This window comes from Polypterus senegalus, chromosome 14, assembly GCF_016835505.1.
Source record: "Polypterus senegalus isolate Bchr_013 chromosome 14, ASM1683550v1, whole genome shotgun sequence".
Classification (NCBI taxonomy): domain Eukaryota; kingdom Metazoa; phylum Chordata; class Cladistia; order Polypteriformes; family Polypteridae; genus Polypterus; species Polypterus senegalus.
Genome location: NC_053167.1, coordinates 11,507,923 through 11,529,775, shown reverse-complemented (window position 1 = coordinate 11,529,775; position 21,853 = coordinate 11,507,923). Strand labels below are relative to the sequence as shown.

General features: G+C 37.6%; 1 protein-coding gene across 1 annotated transcript in view; it reads right to left on the bottom strand.

Annotated features, from left to right (window-relative positions):
- Positions 1–7,387: 7,387 nt before the first annotated feature.
- bpifcl (BPI fold containing family C, like) overlaps positions 7,388–21,853 on the bottom strand; it is an 80,595-nt gene continuing 66,129 nt past the window's right edge. The window contains exons 15-16 of the mRNA XM_039735069.1: positions 11,605–11,681; positions 7,388–7,766 (exon numbers count right to left, since the gene is read on the bottom strand). Of these exons, the coding sequence (XP_039591003.1) occupies positions 7,710–7,766; positions 11,605–11,681 (134 nt within the window). The 3' untranslated portion in view covers positions 7,388–7,709. The remainder of the gene's footprint in view (positions 7,767–11,604; positions 11,682–21,853) is intronic.

Here is a 21,853-nt window from a genome sequence, read left to right as displayed (position 1 = left end):
TTCAGACTTGTGCTGCCAAGTGTTCATGCCTGACTTTGAGAATGGCATGAACCAGCTCATTTTTTGGGGGTGGCTTTGCCACTGCTGGAATCAGCTTGTTGTGATATTCCATACCATCTCCAATGAGTTGAGATCCAGTGACCTGGAAAGCCAGTATGTTTCAGTTAAAAATACATAAAAGGTGTAAATAATATAACAAAATAAAGTATAATTTTACCATTGCCATGATACCTAATTAGGAGGTGTTTTAAGCCATAGTGTATTCCTTCAACTGCAATGCACTTGACTACATTATTACGCTTCAGGTTGTTGTCTCTAAAATCTAGGCATTTAACATCATTATTTGTGAACGCAGTTGTATGACAACAAATGCATATTTACTTTTAAAACAAATCACAATATTCTGGTAAGTGCAAAACATACTTTGGGAAATGCTGTATTAGGTTTTGTCTTATATAACACTCTACAATATGTGGCTGTGCCAGTTGAGGAGTTAATCATTTAACTGTCAGTGTCTGTCTTGATGAAATGAATGTAGTCAACAACTGTAATTCTGTCATCACTATTACTACATTGAACTGTTATGTCAAATCAAAAATGACTTATTTGATCTGTGTTAGATTAATATATGTATGTATATTTTATTTTCAAAGTACAAAATACAATGCACAAAGCAACTTTTTTGTTGTTCTAAGCTCATACCAGTTATATTTTCACTCAAAAAATGAATTGCAATTCCTTATTTTAGCTTTAGGATGTCATCCAGTGTTTACAGAACCCAATTCATGGTGTCCAGTGGAAAAAGTGCTATTATGAAAATAATTCAGCATAAATCAGCTTCCATATCCACAAAAAAAATCAGAACACACTAAACAATTTTTGATAACCATGGTCTCAGCTGTAGCATTCAAAAGTGGATAACAGATTTGTTCTGTATTTACCAGCCTTCAAAAAGAAGATGTGGCTCAGTTCTTCTTTGGGAAATTGCCAACTACCTGTGATTTTTAATAGGATTATGAGGTTTAGGCTGAAGTGGAAATATCCATTTCTCCTGTATGCCGTCAGGGTGTGCCTTTCAGGCTGACAGGAGGGTTCGTCTGTGAAAATAGCATCGTCAACCATTTCTTTGACCTGAATTGATTTCTGTGCATGTTACTTCAAAGCAGATCATTAATGACATACGCTGTAGAATACAGAGAGCTGGAGCAATCTTACTATATCGTGAACTTCCATAATTCCAACCAAATTTAATCTGCATACTTGAGATGCTTTCGAAATAGAATGCCAAAAATTTTTCTGATTATACATTTGACGTCCCATTCACTTCTTGTGCCATCTTCAAGCAGCGCTGCGTTCTTTTAAAAAGGTCACTGAAATTGCAGATCAAGTCTGAATTACAGTATTCATGGAAACGGGGAAGACAAAAAACACACAGTTTGTCAGTCAGCGCTTATTTTTTACCTGTAATATTTCCTCGAGTGGTGTATCAATGTGCCGGCTCGCTTATGGTGTCATATGATGTCTCCACCTACTGTGTTAACTCCTGCATCCAGTAAGCAGATTTGCATGTTTTTTTGTGTCTTTCCCTTGTTCTTCATTTAAAACAAAATTATTTTCTCTAACTCCCAAAAATCTTGCATTTCCACAAATAAATGTTAAATGTTTACTCTCCAAAGGTTCTGTTAAGTGAACTACCTTTTACCTTTTTGAATTGTTTTGTGTGAGCATTCTTTTTATTACAATTCGAGACAACAATGATCTCCCAAAAGTGCAGGGACCTCATAAAGGCTGGACAAGATTGGATAAGACTCGTGTGTGTGTGGGTGTGTGTGTGCGTGTGCGCGTGTATCAGGAACACAAGCAACTCCGTGCTCACCTGCAGTGAGAAATTCTAGGCCTATGTAACTCAGGGTTTATGAAAAATATGCTTATAGGTTTCAGAGTTTAAGATGAAGGACAGCAAGATATACAAGTGTGATTTGCACATGGTGAGACGGCGCATGCCTGCACTTCAATTTTTTTGGCGCTTTCATGCTTCTCATTCAACCCAAGCAGGCCAACTCAGCTTTATGATAGAATAGCAAAATATTCGCGCTTTGCAGTGGAGTAGTGTGTTAAAGAAGTTATGAAAAAGAAAAGGAAACATTTTGAAAATAACGTAACATGATTGTCAATGTAATTGTTTTGTCACTGTTATGAGTGTTGCTGTCATACACAGTATATATATATATATATATATATATATATATATATATATATATATATATATATATATATATATACACACAGACACACACACATATAAACATATATATACATATACATATATAGCCTATACATATCTACATATACACATATATACATATACACATCTACATATATATACATATCAACATATATATATACACATACTGTACATATACACACATGCATACATACACATAAATATACATATATATATATAGCAAAATCCCCGTGCCTTGCAGTGACGAAGTACTGCTTTTAAATTTTTATTAAGAAGAAAAGAAAACCTTTTTAAATTGAGGGAAAATATACCAATAACTATTTGTTATTTGTATACCACGTTGTCAGTTCAGCACTCCGGTTGTAATATGACCAAGCTGTGCAAGCTTACTCTTGAGAATGCAATGTATAGTTGTCCAGGAGAAAAGCAATCCTGCCTCAAATCAATGGCAACCTTTTGTAGGGTCTGTCCCTGAGACTTATTACTTGTCATCGCGAAGCAGAGCCTTACTGGAAATTGGAGGCATTTGAATTGAAATGGGAGATCAGAGGGTATAACGGGGATGTGAGGAATACATTCAGAGTGTGGCGCTGTGCTGTTTTTTTATTGTAGCTGCCTTCACACAGCTTCTTCGCTGCTTTATAAACAAACACCATATAAGGCTGTCCTTTCTCCTTGCTTCACGGTTCTGTACTGTTTTATTGTTCGTTTATTACGATTGTTATAGTTATTGTGTAGCTATTTGAGACTTACTTTACTGTTCAGGTACCCATTTCCTTTATTTAATCCGTGGCCTCTCCGCTATTTTTTGTTCATTTATTACGATTATAGGTATTTATTGATTCCCTTCTTTAGCTCACTGCCTGCTCATATAAGGCGCTCCGCTGTTTTTTTTGTGAGGCAGCTTTACACAGCTTCTCCGCTGTTTTATAAACGAACGACATATAAGGCCATCCTTTTTCCTTGCTTCACCAAGGAAGCTGCCTTTTTATTTAATCCACGGGTTCTCCGCTGTTTTATTGTTCGTTTATTACGATTGTTATAGTTCTCTTTTTATAGGATGTTGTCAGTTCAGCACTCCGGTTGTAATATGACCAAGCTGTGCGAGCTCACTCTTGAGAATGCAACGTATAGTTTTGTCCAGGAGAAAAGCAATCCTGCCTCAAATCGATGGCAACCTTTTGTAGGATCTGTCCCTGAGACTTATTACTTGTCATCGCGAAGCAGAGCCTTACTGGAAATTGGAGGCATTTGAATTGAAATGGGAGATCAGAGGGTATAATGGGGATGCAAGGAATACATTGAGTGTGGAGAAACTCTAGAGACAGCGTGTATATTAACTTGTGGATTTTTCTGTGAGTATTTGGTGGCAGCGTGACGAAGTTGCTTCCGCAAGACCGTGTTAGCTGTGAAGCTCAACTCGGAGCATATTCTTTTCCTACCTTGTCAATTGTGTAATGCGTTTTTTGAACAGGTTTGATTCATGGAAGTGATCACTCGTACTGCGTTCAGTCAGTTCACGTGAGCTGCTCTCTTGTGTGATGTTGCGATGTCCATGGCTTTATTTAATGTTAGCTAAGACCCGGCACTTAAAAGTTTCTCGCTACAGCAATTTTAACTCCGTTACAAAGTGATCCAAAGCCTCGTTTATACCTCGTATCTTCTCATTATACTTGTATCTCGCGAATAAAGCATTTGTCGAAGGCATGACAAACGGCAGCGGGAGTGTGTCTATAATCTTAATTTAAACTTACAGTTTACACCGTGCTTTGTTTCCACAGTAGCTGCACTTATGAATATGCTTGTATGTGTTTTTTCTTCAGCGCTCTTTGGAGCTCTTCCTTGTTTTCTAATTCAATTTGTGCCACAGCTGCACTCAATGACACATCCGTCTTGGAAAAGATACAACCTGTCCCGGCCCACTTAGCTGACGCCTCTGCAAGTTCACCAATATAGTAAAACTGTTAGGAAGTCTTTGGGTTGTTTTTCATCTCAAAGACCACATGCTGCTAAAATTATACATTTAACTATACAAAATTAATCAGCTATGTAACATACTTTAAAAGCATATAAGTTAATTATATTGAGATGAGATTCAGCAGAGTGTTTCCTGTACAGATAAAACAAATGCAGATGGACATAATGAGCAAATCTGAAAATCATTAAAATTTGTAACTTTGAACCATGTGTGAAATTCTGTGAAGAAGGGGAAAAAACAAATTCACATATAAAAAGCATTAGGCCTTCAAGTACATTGTTGCCTGTGGAGTGATATTTTCATAACAAAAGCCAGGACTAGAGCTAAAAATATTGTTTTTCGTTTTACAAGCACAAGAACTGAAATTAAGGCAAACAGAGAATCTAAAACTAAATAAAAATTAGTGATATGTGAACAAACTAAAATGAAAGCGAAAATAGAGTACAAACGAAAAAAACAGCAATAGCATTTTCATTCAGTCTGGTTCAGTCATGCAGAGGTGTTGTTTGTAGGTCGCCTTGAGTGTTCAGTTATGTTGTGCTGTTCACTATGCGGTGGTCTTGTACCTTGGGCTTACTATAGTCATGTGGCTCAACTTTCGTAAAGGGCCATTGTTTGTTTGTTGAGCACATTTGGCTCGTCGCGTTGAAGCAGTAAGCACTTGTGGTTGACAATGATGTTTGTGGGTAGAAAGCGAAAAAGTAACATGTGGAAATACTTTAATTACAGCGCAGATGATAATAAAAGCAAATGTAGTGTGCGACAGGAAGAAAAATAGTCTCGGAGTTTCAGTGCAGGGCCAGCTGGATCAGTACTTAGTGGAAGTCCAGCATTTCTCTGGCACTAGGACTGCACTTCAGTATTGGCAGCAGAGATCGTAAACATACAGTTTGCTGGCGCCAGTGGCTGAGGACCTCGTCTGTGCTCCTGCTTTACAGGCGCTTGTCCAGTGAATATTTTCACTGTGTGGCTATCTATGCAACGGACATCATCATCGAGACAAATCTCTCGAAATGCGTGCTTGTTTAAATCTTAACAGTAACGTGCTTGGACAGACTGGATTTATGGGTTGAAACCTTTGATCTTGCTGACCACACTCATTAAGCCACTTAATATGTTTGATTATTGATAGTCAAGCTCTATTTAAAGGCATTATGAACTGCGAGTGTATTTTATTGACTAAAACATAACTTGCATTGAAATATTTGTAGGCTGGCGTTTGTGTCTTGCAACAGAAAAAAAAAAAATTGTACTAATATTATTAACTCCAGAACTAAATAAAATAAAAAGTATAATTTTAAACAAAGAACTAAATAAAAATAAAAAAACTGAAAACTAGAATGAACTAAAAATAAAAATTAATTTTATGAAATAAAAAAAAAAATAAACTACAATTAATATCAGAAACTGAAATATCACTGTAGTGCTGAACCAAACTTGGTGTGGGCCTAAAGGCCATGTCACATTATCTGACTTTTCCTGCTGTTTTTTGCTGTAGCTTTCATTTTCATAATTATAAGAGTCAGATGCATTTGCAGTGTGCTCCTCTGACATACCCACCAGCCTGCAACTTGCCCCAACATTGTCTGAAGCAATAGCGGTGAACGTGTGTGTGCGTGTGTGAGTTTAGAACCACTGACTGTTCCTCTATTAGCAAAACTCACATAAAAGCAGCAGCAAGGAGTAAGAAATATGGACCTGACAAATAGAAGAGGGACTCATCTGGCAGATGTTGCAAGTTCTGTGTACCATGACAGAATGGAAGAAATTGTGGCCACACCTGTAAAGCCTCTGCACAGGCAGTGTCTCCCTCAAGCGGTGTATTACTGGCTATCAAGAAAAAGCAAGAGTTTGTATGATTTTGAAAATCAGAAACTGTGTTGTAAAGACTTCACAGAGTGGTCTTATTTGTAATTCCCTGGACTACTAAGTGTAATTTGACCTGCTCAGGAGACAAGATGAGCAACTGCTGTTGTCAAGTTTGATATCCCTTCTGACTAGAAGTGGTGGAATATGACTTCAGCTTTACAGCATTAAAGGACATCCATCTTTTATTCACTTTATATTTACTTATAAATAATGTCTTTCAAGCATGAAGAAATTAACTTGTAATAGTTTCTTTCAAAGAAAAATAAAATCAGCCCCACACTAGAAACGAAAATGCCGTTCACTATTAAATTCAAATGAAAATTAGATGAGAGTTTAACTCTTTGAGGGCTGAATATTTCTTCCAAAAAACTCAGTTTTCTGAAAAGCACACGATGCACTGGTTTCACACATAAAGTCAACATAAAACGTCTGTTGCTCCATGCTGTGGCTGCTGTTGGCACGTTTGGCATCTCTGGTGGCGGTGGCAGGGGCAGCAAAGGGGTGGCTCAATGGCCAGCAGGAATGCATGGTGGGCCGGCTACCACTCTTTCTGTATTCAGGTGGGCAACGGTGGCAGTCGTAGTGTGACACAATATGGTTCATCACCACGATCAGCTGGGGACCGAAAGGCTGATGCCGGTACCTCACTTTCATTTTCAATATCCATCTCCAGATCACTTGTATCAAACTCAGAGTCCGGAAAGTCACAGTGCGATTCAACGATAATATGTAAAACATCCATGGAGTATTTTGCTTTGCACATTTGCTTTAGTCTTTCGCCAGATGTCAATGTCATTTTAGAGGCCGCCTGCTCTTCACTATTCCTGCACGCGCAGGGAATCGAGGTTAAAAATCAGCAAAGCTACCTAACTTTCCTTCAAGCAAAGAGAGTCAAACTTAAAAGTAAGGGCGAGTTTTGTCACAGTTTATAGCAGATTACCATCTTCTACCCCTGAATTTTGACAAAGGTCAACATCAGCCCTGAAAGAGTTAAATACCATTTTACATAATTGTGGCAATGATTCCTAAACTTATGTTTTCATTTAGACAGAACTTTCCAATGTATCTGGAATAAAATCTACATGTTTAAGCTGAGAACATTTCTTTTTACTTTTACCAGGGTTTATACTTTTGTTTGTTTTAATTTTCTTTTCTTTTCTTTTTAATAGATTCAACAAACTTTTTCAAACGATGAACATTCCTTCAGAAAACCCGACATCATTAAATGATTGAATTAATTTCAAATACCCACATAAATGAATAGCAAGTTACAGATAATGAAGTGAACAAAAAGCTACTTAAAATTTTCATTTTAATATGCAAGTACTTTTAATGAAGTCTCATGTAAACTCATTCTGGGCTGCAAATAGCCTAATAATCATCGTACTGAGTCACAATATTTTCTTGTTTGTCTACATGTTTTGAAGGAAGTGATAATAGAAATATTGGCTTCACAGTATTTTAAATTTGGTGAAAAATCTAACTCATCATCAGACTTAAATAAAGTGAATTTAGCCCCCATGGCCTCTTGGGTAGCTTAAGGAGACTATAACAGCAATGGGTGTCTTCCTTTTCCACAGGGGATACTTGTCCTTACAATATTTGACAACTCTTCTTTTATTCAGCAGCTGACTGAGACCGGTATTTAACATCTGTGGCAAACATTAGAAAGTCCTAGAAAGAAAAAGACAATAGTGAGGATTGGTGTGCAGTGCATTGTACAGTCTGGTGCTCTTATTTTACCTTTTGGGTAATAATCACAGTTATAATCATACCAGTGCTTGATGGGACGTTCACTGTGACAAAAGCTGTCTGTGTGTCGGACTGTGTGCCCGTTTGGATGCTATTTCTCTGTTATTCCAACAGATGGTGCATCACAAACATTCTTAGTAAAAATACATTGCATTTGTTATTCTAACAGATGGCATATCACAAACATTACAAATGCAGTTACAAATCCCATACCACATGGCTTATTACAGAGACATATGCATTGCATGGTGCACTGCAAACGTTAATGCTGAGGTCTACACTGATTTCTTAAATTTCAACCCGTCTTAAATGGGTAGCAGAGCTTGTTTAAAACAAGTCTCCAGCAAACAAACTTAAAGGATAATGTAATAATTTTCCAAGTCAAAATAATTTCTCCACAAACATGATATATATGCATTTGCCAGGCAAAAGTCCAGTGAGTTCTATAAATTTAAAAAATGCTCCTACACTGGCATTTAACATTGGAGTGAACAGAGCACATGTATAGCCTTACAACTTACCAAATACAGTACGTCCATTTTTCAAGCCAAGATAGCTGTCGAGTAGTGATCTGTGTCTTGTGATTACACCAGCATATTTATGTCAGTTTTGAACAAAAAAATTTGGACATGAGCATCAATAGGCTTTGCGTCCTAGGAACCAAGTTACCTGAACTAATGTATTTTATGACATTTCGGTAATGATCTACCACTGCGCTACTAATTTTTCTGATCATAAAATAGGTCATTAGGATAGCAATTGACAAGAAGAATTCATAATTAATTGCAGAATTACAGTATTTGAGGGTTCCTCTAGAGTGCCTCTTTCTCTTGCATGATTTGGATCAAAAACTGATCAGCTGTGGTGGATGGCTGGGACCTCTGCCCTGACAGGATGCCTGGAGAGTGAAAAAACCGGGAGAGGCACAATACCTCTCCCGGGACACGAGAGGGCAGCTCAACCATGCGGGCACCCGTGGCCACTGACAGGGGGGTGCCTGGACAGCTCCGGGGCCTTTGCATGCAGCATTACCACCACACCTGGAAGTGCTGTTGGAAGTTGATCGGGTAGCACCTGGAACACTTCCGGGTGCAGTATAAAGAAGGCCACTTCACTCCAGTAGATGAGCCGGAGTCGGAAGGCAGAGAAGAAGAGAAAAGGCAAGGAAAGTAAAAAGGACTGAGTAATTGGTACACTGTGCTGTGCAGAAGAGAAATAAAAAGTGTGTGTTTTGGGACTTCTGTGTGTCCTGTGTCTGTCTGTGTCCGGGGTCCTTTCACACAGCACATCGTCATCTCATAACCAGCTTAAGTTTCGAGTTTGGTATTTTTCCATCCATCTGTTTCAGCTCTAGACTGTCTTTGATAACCTGTGACACACAGACAGATAGACACACACCCATCATCTAGATATCAGTATCAGGGGACACTAAAATGTCGAGATCTGTCAAAAACCAGAGATTGAAATTTTTGAGGAATCTAAAGCTTTCACTCTTCTCCTATAGAAGATAGGTTATGGTAAGGGGTGAACAAAGCAAAAATACCAATATTATGAGATTCAGCCATTTTAAAAGACACTTGAAGTCTTCTGCCAACTTTTCTCCGAACTGGGCAGTTGTTTCCTCCAAATTAGACCAAGTCACAATACATTGTTTGTGGCACATGGTTGGTTTTATTTTGATTTACTTCAATATTTATGTGTGAACTCACACAAGCAAATAGAAAACATGCCAGGAATGTATGATAAAGAATATGCGATAAAATGATTATTTTTAGATCAATTTTGTTCTAACAAGCAGGCATTGGAAACACGAAAGGCATGTTTTCTAAAATTGAAAAAGGATGTATCTGTTAAATTTTTACGGTTTCATTTTCTAGTGGTGTGTTGTTCCCCTTTTGCCTCCATTGTAAAGTGCCAGCGCAGGCAAGATATATTTTTGAAATTTAGTAGAAAATGCTGGACTGTGGAGCACTAGTTCAGCATGCTTAAGGCATATATACCATGTCTGTGAAGAAATAACTTCAGTTTATCACTTAACAAATGCTCGGTCTTGTGACAATTGGTTTTCTTTAAAACTGGTTTACTAATCATCTGCTACCCGCTGCCAATAATGTGCATTCAGTTCTTTTTAAGTCATTATTTCCCTGTTTGCAGAGTAAAGAACAAGCACCTAGCCCAGTCACTAAAGAGTATAGCGCAGACTATTAAAAATAAAAACTACATAGATGTTCTGGAGAATCCTAGTGAATTAAAAGGAACACTAACCCCTGGCATACGTGTGCTCTTCTAACCGGCACTTTCAAAGACAGCGTGAGTTTGAGTGCTTATGTGTTCTGCTTTGCAGCCCAGTCCATTATATTATAAAATTTACTTTGCACTTTAGTTGTTAGGGGCTGGTGTGGTATGACATTTTGCAAACAAGTTGATAAATATTTTGTATGTCTTTATTTGTAACTTAGGCAAAGCGATGTAATATTAGTGTTACATTAGTGAGAAGCACCCCCTAGGACTAAGTCAGGATAGTGAATTTTATGACAGAGTTGGGGAAAGTGCCTCAAACAAACTTGGCAAATATTTCTCTGCTGGACACTCTCAGTCGACCCCCCATAGGAAAGCCAGAATGCCTAGCTGGCAAACTTTACCTTAACACATGGTTTGGAGGGCAGCTGTGAAGGTATTCTGTGCCCCATTGATCTGAAGTATGGCTGTTTGGAATTGGCTTGTATCAGAAGCCTTTAAGTACCATGATGCCCTATTGGCTGTAGGGGATGGACAGAAAATCTATAAATTTGCTTGCTTTACCAAGATGAAGGAGCATCTCACACACCATGAACTGAAAAGGATAACACAATGAAGAGCAGCCATATTGAGACAGGCATGCGGCCTATTCTGAAGAAAGCTGACCACAAATGATGCCTTAACTAGAGACATTTTAAGTAACTAACAAGTCTATGTGCTGCCTGAAACTACCCATCAACATTTATCAGGTTGTATGGTGGCCAATATTCAAATGTACTTTGCATGTTGTCATTATTTATGAATATTCCAATAATACATTATTTAAATTGTAATTTAACTCCTGCTTGTCTTTTACTACACCTAATTGCCTGAAGTTATAAATGTAGAAAGAAAGGTGGGGAGAAGTTATATGGTACAGTACCTTATAAACAATGGTAAGTCTGTGAGATTTCAGGCATTCTCACAAAGGCTACATATTAATAATACAAAAGGGGGAAAGTAGATTAATATATCACTCTACCAAGACAAACCAGGGCCTTGTATGTACATTTTCTTGTATTGCACTGGTTATCACATTTCATTTACTTGTTTACCTATATGTATTTAAAAGTGCCTTGTTATGTTTTTTTGGTACAGTGTGCTTTATAAATAAACCTTGCTTGAGATGTGTCTCATTTTCTAGCCATAATACCTTTAATTCCAGAGAACAAGGGTGCCCAGCCTGTTTATGTCCAGTGCTAATCATGGTGAAATGTAATTTGTTAACTCTAAGCCGTGCCCATGTGATGGTAGATGCTTTCTACACAGAATTAATGTCTCCTGAGCCCAAGTGTCATTGTCAGTGTTGACTCTCTCTGAACGTGTGTTGTGGCTGAGGTTGTTCAAATGATCAAACAGCATGGAAGAAACAACAGCTGCAGAAGTCTTGTTTTGCACTGAGCCTTAGCCAGACCCCCAAGAAAGCTGCAGCCAGAAGAAGACAAACTACTTTAGAAAAGGACAGAATACAAAAAGCACTCACCTGGTTAACTCTGAGGAGCGGATTTACCAGGGAAATGCCCTGGAACTCTGGTATTGGGAAGCCACTCTTCAGTTTTTCTGTAAAATATGTAATTAGAAGTTCTGTTTGATAACTGGAGGGAGAGCATCACTAAGTTAGCATAATATAAATGTTTGAAATGTTTGTATAAAATCTGTAGAAAAGGTCAAGTCACGCCTTGTTTTATCAGGATACACAGTTAACAGCCCCATAACTTCAGGGATTCTCCTCTAGAGCTACTGTAGCTACACCATGCAGAACTATTCCCATAAATCTCACACGCCATTGTTCATCATACAATTTGAGTGACACGCAAAACTTATAGAAATAACAATTGATTGTCCAGTGTTAGGATGTGATGAAGCCTGGCTGGTAAAGTGATTAATGTGAACACTTGCTAATTACCAAGGTTTCTGATATTTCCTAAATTCTGTTTGTTTTCATTCAAATGTCTTTCATTTCATGCAGCTTTCTTGGAGATCCACTAATGAAATTAAAACATTAAGTCTCATTTGTCCACAGACGTTTACACTTCACAAACAGCATTATATTTACACACGGTCATCTGAAATAATTAAAAATGTTCATCCTAAAAAATCCTTACTTGTATGCAATGTAATTAGCTTAGGTTTAAATACCAAAATGATGGCTTTCACTTAAAAGTCCTCTATATCATTAATTAGTAGAATTCATTTGACATAAAATAAATGGGAAGAGTGATCCATTTTGGCCTTTCAGTGTAAAATGTAATCTAAGAGGGGCTTTCAAATATAAATAGGAATTTATGAGCTATGCTTTATTCATTGAATACAATGAAACGACTTACACACTATTTTTCTGTGTAGTCTCTGGCCACTGCAATCCATTTGTTCCAGTGCTCAGGAAGCTTCTTAATCCCAGAAGAGTTGAAGTCTTTTGACTGCATGTTGACCAGTTCTTGCACAGCATCAATAACCTTTTCATTCTACTTGAATTTCTTCCCTCCTACAAATTACTTTAGCGGACCAAAGAGATGATAGTCCCTCTCTGAATGACTTACACCAATTGTACACTCGAGACTGGGAGACACTCATCCCCAAACTGTTTTTTAAGTCTCAAATAAATCTGAGATGGAATGTATCTACTCCTTCATTTGCCAAAAATTGAATAATAATTTGCTGTGTAACTTGTACCTCCTGCTCCGACATGTTGATTACAACTTACAGGAAGGGGGGAAAGAGCATCTAACACTACTAACGACAAGTTCATACAGGCGTGTGTTTGTCCAGTGAGTCAGGTCTACCTTGCACTATTTATAAGAACAGAGCATGAAAATCCCTGTTTATAATTGAACACCCATAGTATTGTACAGTAAGTTACACAATTTGGATCCAAACATAATTGGCATTCAACAAATTTCCAGTCCAAGATCCTCCCTTGAACTTCCTCATGAAACCTGCAGAACTGGTTCTTACCCTCAAAGATTTCACATTTGATTACAACTTTTCTTACCAGGGAGGTGGTGTTACAATAAGTACTAGAACAGGACATGTCTATGCCAGCATCTTCGTTGGCTGGGCAGAAGAGCACTTCTTTTCTTCCTACCTAAGATTTGTGCCATATCTGTACAAAAGATTCATCAATGATTGTGTTGGTGCTGCCTGCTGCACCAGGAGCCAGCTAAAGAATTTCATTAAGGCATTTACTAGTTTCCATCCATCTCTCAGGTTTATTATCGACATTTTCACCAAAATTCAACAGTTTTTAGGTATCAGTCTTTCCATCTGCTTTCCAGGACAAAACTTCTGTCTGTTATGAGCCAATGACTCACACATTTACCTTCTCTGCAGCTCCTTTCATCAATGGCATACTTAAAACTCTCTACCTCTTTCACAGTTCCTTAGACTCCACCACCCCTGCAAAAATGAGGCCGACTTCTGTAATGAATCAACTCAGGATTTCTCCATTGACAGAAGATAAACTTCACATATTGTGGACAAGGCCCTCAGTCGAGCCAGGAATAGACCTCATCACATTTATTCTAAGAGGAATCCCAATAATGAAACCAGAATCCCACTGGTCCTCCTGTTCCACTCTCCCTTTCCCACAGGTCACAGACTGATCTCTCCACAGGAGCATTATTTTCCAGACTCTCCCTTGATCTCCTTCCATTGACCACCTAAACTACGCCAGGTTCTTGTTCACAGCTCACTTCATAAAGGACAGTCTCATTCCTTACCAGGTAAATTGAGCTGTAACAGGACCTGCTATGTCACTGACAAATATGTCACCAACAATACCTTTATACCTGGTCCGTTTGGTAAATTCAGTATTAAACAACAGGCCTCTTGCCAATTCAAAAAATCGTATTTACTACATTTCTTGTAGGAGGTGTCCAGCCATCTTCACAGGTGAAACTGGACGTCAGCTAGCACACTATTTTAGGGAACATATTGGCACCTTTAAAATCAAAACCTTTTGTAGATCACATCACAAACCTTGATCATAGCCACACTGACCTCTATGTTTGTGTCCAGGGCTTCAGAGACACTTTTCTAAATCAGAAGAAGCCAAGGTCATACTCATCCAGGTCTCAATGACTGATCATTTTTTCATCTTCTCTAATGGCAGCTTTTCTTACTTTATTATTTTCTACTTTCATCTATCCAGGCTTTGTTCCCTTCTTCCCCTCCTGTGTGTTTTACCTCCTTTTTCTATTTCTGTTGCACACATATTACACCTTTCAGAATCTTTACTGTTCAGTGTCAAAATAACTTTTAACCTTTTTTATTTTTTCTATGGCAGATGCATGTTGATGCAGAGCTTCACTAACTCCTTTAAATAAATAGTTTATTCATTCATCCAAATTTAAAGCCACCAAATCCAGTTCAGCATCATACAAAGTTGAAGATTTACTGAGGAGCATCAGGTGCAAGACAGGAACCAAACTCAGTTTGTTGTTCAATTTAGAGTTTTTATTGTTTGGGATATGGGAAGAAAAATAAAGTAAAATAAAGTAAGTACTTTATTGTGAAAAGCACACGGGTTCCATGAAGATTGAATTCAGAATGCTCATTCAGTAATAAATTAAATAGACATCCAATTAGGTTATTGTTGATGGCTCGTAAATTCAAGATATTAAGTTAATGCTGTCACAGCCTACGGATAAGAACTTTAAAGAAATTGGGTAGTACTGGTCTTGATTTACCAAGAAAGTGAGAACAGAATCTTACAAAGGCACAGAATCTGCAACACAAATGCAATCATTTATGTACAACAAATAATAGTGGGGGTGGCATGGTGGCGCTGCTGCCTCGCAGTTAGGAGACCCAGGTTCACTTCCCAGGTCCTCTCTGTGTGGAGTTTGCATGTTCTCCCCGTGTCTGCATGGGTTTCTTTCCACAGTCCAAAGACATGCAGGTTAGGTGCACTGGCGATCCTAAACTGTCCTTAGAGTGTGCTGCGTGCGTGTGCACCCTGTGGTGAGCTGGCGCCCTGCCCAGAGTTTGTTTCATGCCTTGCGCCCTGTGTTAGCTGGGATTGGCTCCAGCCGACCCCCATGACCCTGTAGTTAGGATATAGTGGGTTGGATAATGGAGGGAAGTAAAAGTGGTGAATAAACCAATGTACCTGAAGAAGAGAAAATGCAGAAAAAAAGAGACTGTACAAAAAACACAGACAGTGTCTGGAATGAGATTCAAAGCATGGATGCTGTAGCAGCAAGGCAGCGGCATTAACCACAGTGTCACCCCATAAGTTTAAGAAAATGAATTATGCAAGATATGAAAATGAAACAATAGCCTGTTTGTTTTGATAATTAAACATTATATATACAAACCTCAAGTCCTATTGAGTAGGGGCCCACTTTCCCACTTTTCTACATCATCTTTTCTTTTAATAACACTCAGCAATCTTTGCAAACTGAAGACACTGGTTTTTATAGTTTTTCTAGTTAGAAAATGTTTTTTTTCCCCATTATTTCTTGATATAATCTTCAGCTGCTTAACCTTCAATGGATTTCATGGTTAGAATTTGCTCTTAATAACGTGCCACACATTTTCAACAGAAGACAGGCCTGGAATGGAGGTAGGCCAGTTTAGCACCTGCCCTCTCTGAGTATGAATCTGCTCTGTTGTAAAATCTACAGAAGGCAGCTTGGCATTTTCTTGTTGATATTAAGCAGGACGTTGTCTAGACGGTTGTTCCAAATGTGTACATAATCTTCAGAGTTAATGCTGCCTTTACTCATGTGCAAGTTACTGAAGCCATGGGCATTAACACACCCACATACAATGACATTATCCTGAATGAGAGACTCAGGACGAGTGCAGGCCCTGGTGTGCTTCTCTTCCTACCTCTTTCACACGAATGTCTCTGCGACTGCTGGCAATTTTGCGATGTCATCTGCAACTCTATCATGTGGTGTACTCCAAGGCTTTGTTCTTAGCCATCTTTTATTTTCCTTGTATTTAATTCCCATTGGTCATATATTGATCACTTTTAATTGCAAATCATACCACTTCTATGTTGATGGCAGACAGTTATATATCTCTTTTAAACTGACACATCTTGCAAAGTTATTTATTTTGTATGACTCCATGAACGTTATTAAAAAATAAAAAAAAAAATTGGATGTCTCAGAATTATTTGCAACTCAACACTGAAATTTACTAAAAGTGAAATTTGAATTTGTGTATCTGACAGTTTTATCCCAAAGGTTCTAGACAACCTAGGTTCTCCTTCCTCTTTTGTATAATACACTGTCAGAAACCTAGGAGTTTGACCTTTGAAAGTCATGTTAAAATTTTTAACCACTTTTTGTTGCTTCTACCTCAGGAACATTGCTAAAGTCAGACAAATGGTTTCCCAAACAGAGCTGGAGATGATACTGCATGCATTTGTGTCATCTTGTCTTGATTACTGTAAGTCTCTGTTCATGTACTTAAATTCATTCTCACTGGATCGCCTACAGCTTAACCAGAAAGCTTCGGCATGGCCCCTGACTAGATAATCTTAAAAATTTCACATCATACCCATCCTAATTACAGTAATCCCTCGCTACATCGCGCTTCGACTTTCGCGGCTTCACTCTATCGCTGATTTTAAATGTAAGCATATCTAAATATATATCACAGATTTTTCGCTGGTTCACGGATTTCTGCGGACAATGGGTCTTTTAATTTATGGTACATGCTTCCTCATTTGATTTCATATAAGGGACGCTATTGGCGGATGGCTTACAAGCTACCCAATCAGAGCATGTATTACATATTAACTAAAACTCCTCAATGATATAAGATATGCTTCCCGTGCGGTGCTTGATTGTTTGCTTTACTCTGTCTCTCTCACTCTCTCTGACATTCTCTGCGCCTGACAGAGGGGGTGTGAGCAGAGGGGCTGTTTGCACAGAAGCTGTTAGCTTAGAAGATACGGACGCTACTCTAAAAAATGCCGCTTTATCGCGGTGCTTCGGCATACTTAAAAGCCCTAAAGCACCTATTGATTTTTTGATTGTTTGCTTTTCTCTCTCTCTCTCACTCTCTCTGACTGACGGAGGGGGTGTGAGCAGAGGGGCTGTTTGCACAGAAGCTGTTTGCTTAGAAGATACGGACGCTCCTCTGAAAAATGCCGCTTTATCGCGGTGCTTCGGCATACTTAAAAGCCCAAAAGCACCTATTGATTTTTTGATTGTTTGCTATTCTCTCTCTCTCTCTCTCTCTCTCTCTCTCTGACATTCTCTGCTCCTGACACGCATTCCTTGAAGAGGAAGATATGTTTGCATTCTTTTAATTGTGAGAAAGAACTGGCATCTCTGTCTTGTCATGGAGCACAGTTTAAACTTTTGACTAAAGGGTGTTCTTTCATGTCTAGAGGGCTCTAATAATGTTAACAGTGTGGGAGAGATTATAAGGGCTTAAAATATATAAAAATAACTACACAAACATATGGTTTCTACTTCGCGGATTTTCATCTATCGCGGGGGGTTCTGGAACGCAACCCCCGCGATCGAGGAGGGATTACTGTACTCTATATGATTATAGTTTATGGGGTAACGTACTAAAATTATTCTTGTGAAGTCACTGTAAGTTGCCTGGTAGCCTGGCTGTTTAAACAGTTTAAACACTTGTTAATACTGTCTTTTAAAGATAATAAATTTTCAATTCAAGTGATTCTTATTTTTTAGAAAAGTGTGGGAAAACAAGAAAACCTGCCAGTACATTCTACTTGTAATGTACTTTCTGCAATGTCACACCTCAAATGTATATTGTTCTGAGAGAGTCTTGCAGGCAGATTCAGATGTGATAACTCCATTCAAAACACCTTTGAGCACTTTCCTTTGTGAGCGGACCAGTCAAAGACGTTCTCAATTTTCATTTATTTTGCAGATTTAGGAAAGATATCAGTACACAATCATGTCAGATTTCAATCACTTAATTTGAACATCAAAAGAATAATCGCATAAAAAAGCCAAAAAGAGGAATTGGTACAGTTTTAATTGCAGTCAGAATGTAGCCTCAGTAGACTGTAGCAACATATAGACAAATGTACAGTAGGTAGTATGAATTTTTCAAGTAATTTTTTATAGATATATATGGTCATTGCAAAATTAGTGTTTTCAATATGTTATAAAAAGTTCGAACAGTGACAACATAAGACAAGTGTGACGATGTGGGTTCTGGCTCCACGCTCCCATGGCAGTTTGGGAACCCTTGAACCCAACACCGTCGATAATGAAACCGAGTGAGCTAGTCAGTGAAGGCAATAATTGAGCATCTGAACAAGGGGATGGTTAAAAGTGAAAACAGTGCTTTTATTAAAAACAGTCAACAAAAAAAACAGTGTTCATAAATAGTGCAGTTTCAAAGTTCTTCATTAAATAAATAATCCATAAAAAGAACGTGGAGGTTAAAACAATAATAAGAAAAAAACATCCTTTAAAACCAGAGGTTAAAATCTTCTCTAGGAAGCAGTCTTAAAAACAACAACAAATCCGGTGCATCGTTTATTAGCGTCTCACCTGCTTATCCCGTTTGGGCCAAGCAGCAGGCAAGACGCTCTCTGCAGCTGCCCTCCTGTACACTTTCGCACTGCTTCTGTGGTGGACATAACCACTTGGGCTTGGGAATAAAAATTTATTATCTTTAAAAGACAGTATTAACAAGTGTTTAGGGGTTCCCTCTGTTTAAACAGCCAGGCTACCAGGTAACTTACAGTGACTTCACAAGAATAATTTTAGTACGTTGCCCCATAAACTATAATCATATAGAGTATATTATATTTAGGCTTTTGAACTAAATTTGAACTAAATTAACTAACCAAATATAATAACAAATTTATTGAAATGGAAGTGTAATAATTAACTCTAAACATTAACCCACAATTCCTGTTTAACTTATCCACACTAATGTATTAAAAGGAACACAATATCACCTTCTAATCAATGCACATCATCAGTTCTTCCAGCTAGAGATCGACTATGGAGAACATTTTTAGTGTGCCAAGATAAAATGCGAATAGTATATTTATCAAATCATTGATATTGGAGAACAGAGGATGATTTTGCAGTTTTAATACAAGCCCATTTAAGAGATGCTTAAAATTAGAAAAAAAAAATCAGTCAGTAGTAATGTCTAGTTGCAGTCCTGTGGCTGTGTTAATCGTTGTATTTTACTGTACTTTGCCATGTCTACTATGCTAGGGCAGATTGTCAGGATTGTTATTACTGTATATACTCATCTATATTTCAGGTCTTGTAGCCCAAACAATCGATCATAAAATCAGACCCTGACTTATTGTATATAGCCGTTCAAAAATATGATGACACTTAATTTTTTTTTTTACATCTCCTTGCTTTCTCCAAATCTCACAGTTTCTCAGACACATCAAATTTTTTTACGGCAGCACAGTTACCAATTTCTTTCGCCACTTCTACGACTTTTAATTTAAAACCAGCTTCATATTTTCTTCTGAACGAAAGCTCCATCGTAGAAAAGGGGTGTTCTTACGATAAAGGTGTATGAGGGTGTGAAATACAAAAAACATAAATCAGTGCAAAGGTCACTTTGGAATAGTTTGGCTGTTACCGTGTAATCACATAGGCACAATACATAGGAATATGTTACATTCTCAGGCAAGGAAGCATATGGACACAGTGAAGAAAAATAAAGTATATGTCTAGAATAAAGTTGAGGAGATGAAGTCAGTTTAGGAAGCATGTACCGAGTAACATGGGTCAGGGAACACTTAGCACAAAGCATTTAATGTGCTACATTACTTATGACAGGGTTTGAGAAAATCTAGTAAATTAAACATTGATTTTAAAATGATGTTTACGACATTCTGCTTTAATGACAATATAAACTACGAGAATAAAGTCAACATGTTGACTTTAATCTCAACATAAACTTTGAGATTAAAGAGGAAATGCCTAGAATAAAGTCAGCATGTCAATTTTATTCTCGACATACACTTTTTTTTCTTCACTGTGTCCGTATTTTTTTTCCTCCATGGCCCTAATACGCTTCCGTATTCAGGTGGCCGTTAGCATATAGTCTCTTGGACCACTAGTTTTCTGCATTCGACTTATATGACCGACATCATAAAATACCGGAAATTATACAGTAAAATCAAACCCAGACTTAAACACGAGTATATATTTTATTTTTATTATTGTTGTTGTTGCTGGAATGTTATCTATGTTGTAGCCTATAATCTTTGCCCCACTCCCCCCAAATTGTACCATAGGTCAGCTTCAATTCAAGATGTTACTCACAATATTTGCTAAAAGTATCTTAAATTTGCACTACACTTATTTTGTTGGAATACCTGAAAAATTTTAGTTTGCCAGATTGAGCTTTAAACTGCAGAGGGAACTGACAAAGCGTTTCACATTAAGTTTAATATCATATACCTGTATTAGTTTTAATTAATTGTCTTAATGGTAATCTTTTTTAATGTTTAGCATTTTTTCTAAAAATAAAATTTTATCTTTGTCTGATGTTGAGTGTATCGCAAGACCTGTTTATTAATAATTATTGTATTTGAATTAAGGGTATTGTATCATGCTTAGTAAGGATACATGAGGAGATTAGGGCGTTGGAAAAAGTGTACTTTGCCTCAGACAGCTTTATTTAATGTGATGGCCCTGACTGTTGTGTTCCTCGTCTTTGGAACAATGCTTCCATTGCCAGTCACTTTTGTAACTCTGACCTTAACGACCAAACAATGAATCAACCGTCACAAAATTGTCATATTCCCAGAATATAGCAAGACCCTAACATTGTACCACCTGTCAATATGTTCACAGTCAAAGGCATTGAACTAAATACTGAATTTTAAAATGCAATTTTATTAGGTGATAATGTAACAGAATAACCTTTGATATCTAAATGTTCACCAAACCCATATTCTGCTAGCAGCGTATGAAACAAGGGACCCTTACTGTTTTCCCATAGGAAGCATACAGAGCACAGGCTTTGTATATACTGGTGTAAATATAGGCGGCATTTTGAGGACATAGACAGAGAAAGCCTACGTGAGAAAACGCATCAGCAAGTTGGTAGAGAGTTTAACTAAACGCTAAAGAGTAAATAACACAGCAAACAGGAGAAATCGGCATTTGATTTCATCAGCTTGATTAGTGTTTTTCTTCTTCATGTTAAATTCAGTAGCAGCAGTGAATTTCTCACAGCCTGAATAATGAGCATTGTGCATAATAGAGATATCAGGAGAGAGTGCAGGGTGAATAAATGAATAAGAGGCTCTCAGCTCAGACTCAGATTGTCTCAGACAAATCATCCCATTGCATAGATTCAAACACTATTGCAATACTGAATCCTATTTTTGATTTAAATTTAGAGATGGCTTACACACATTTGCAGGGCAATTAATACAAATATAGACATCTGCTTGATTTGCTCTTGAATATGCAAATGTCATGTTATGTAAATTCATTTGTATTTTCTATGTCTCGAATGCTGTTTTTATTTTATTATTAGCAAAATACCCGTGCTTCGCAGTGGTGAAGTACTGCCTTAAAATTTTTATTAAGAAGAAAATTAAATCTTTTTAAACTGAGGGAAAATATACCAATAATTATTTGTTAAAGATCTCTTTGTATACCACATTTTGAGTTCGGCCCTCTGGTTGTAATATGACCAAGCTGTGCGCTGAGCTTAATCTTGAGCATGTAACGTACAGTTGGCCATGTGAACAGTAATCTTATTTCAAATCTCACAGCTTGGATTGCTGC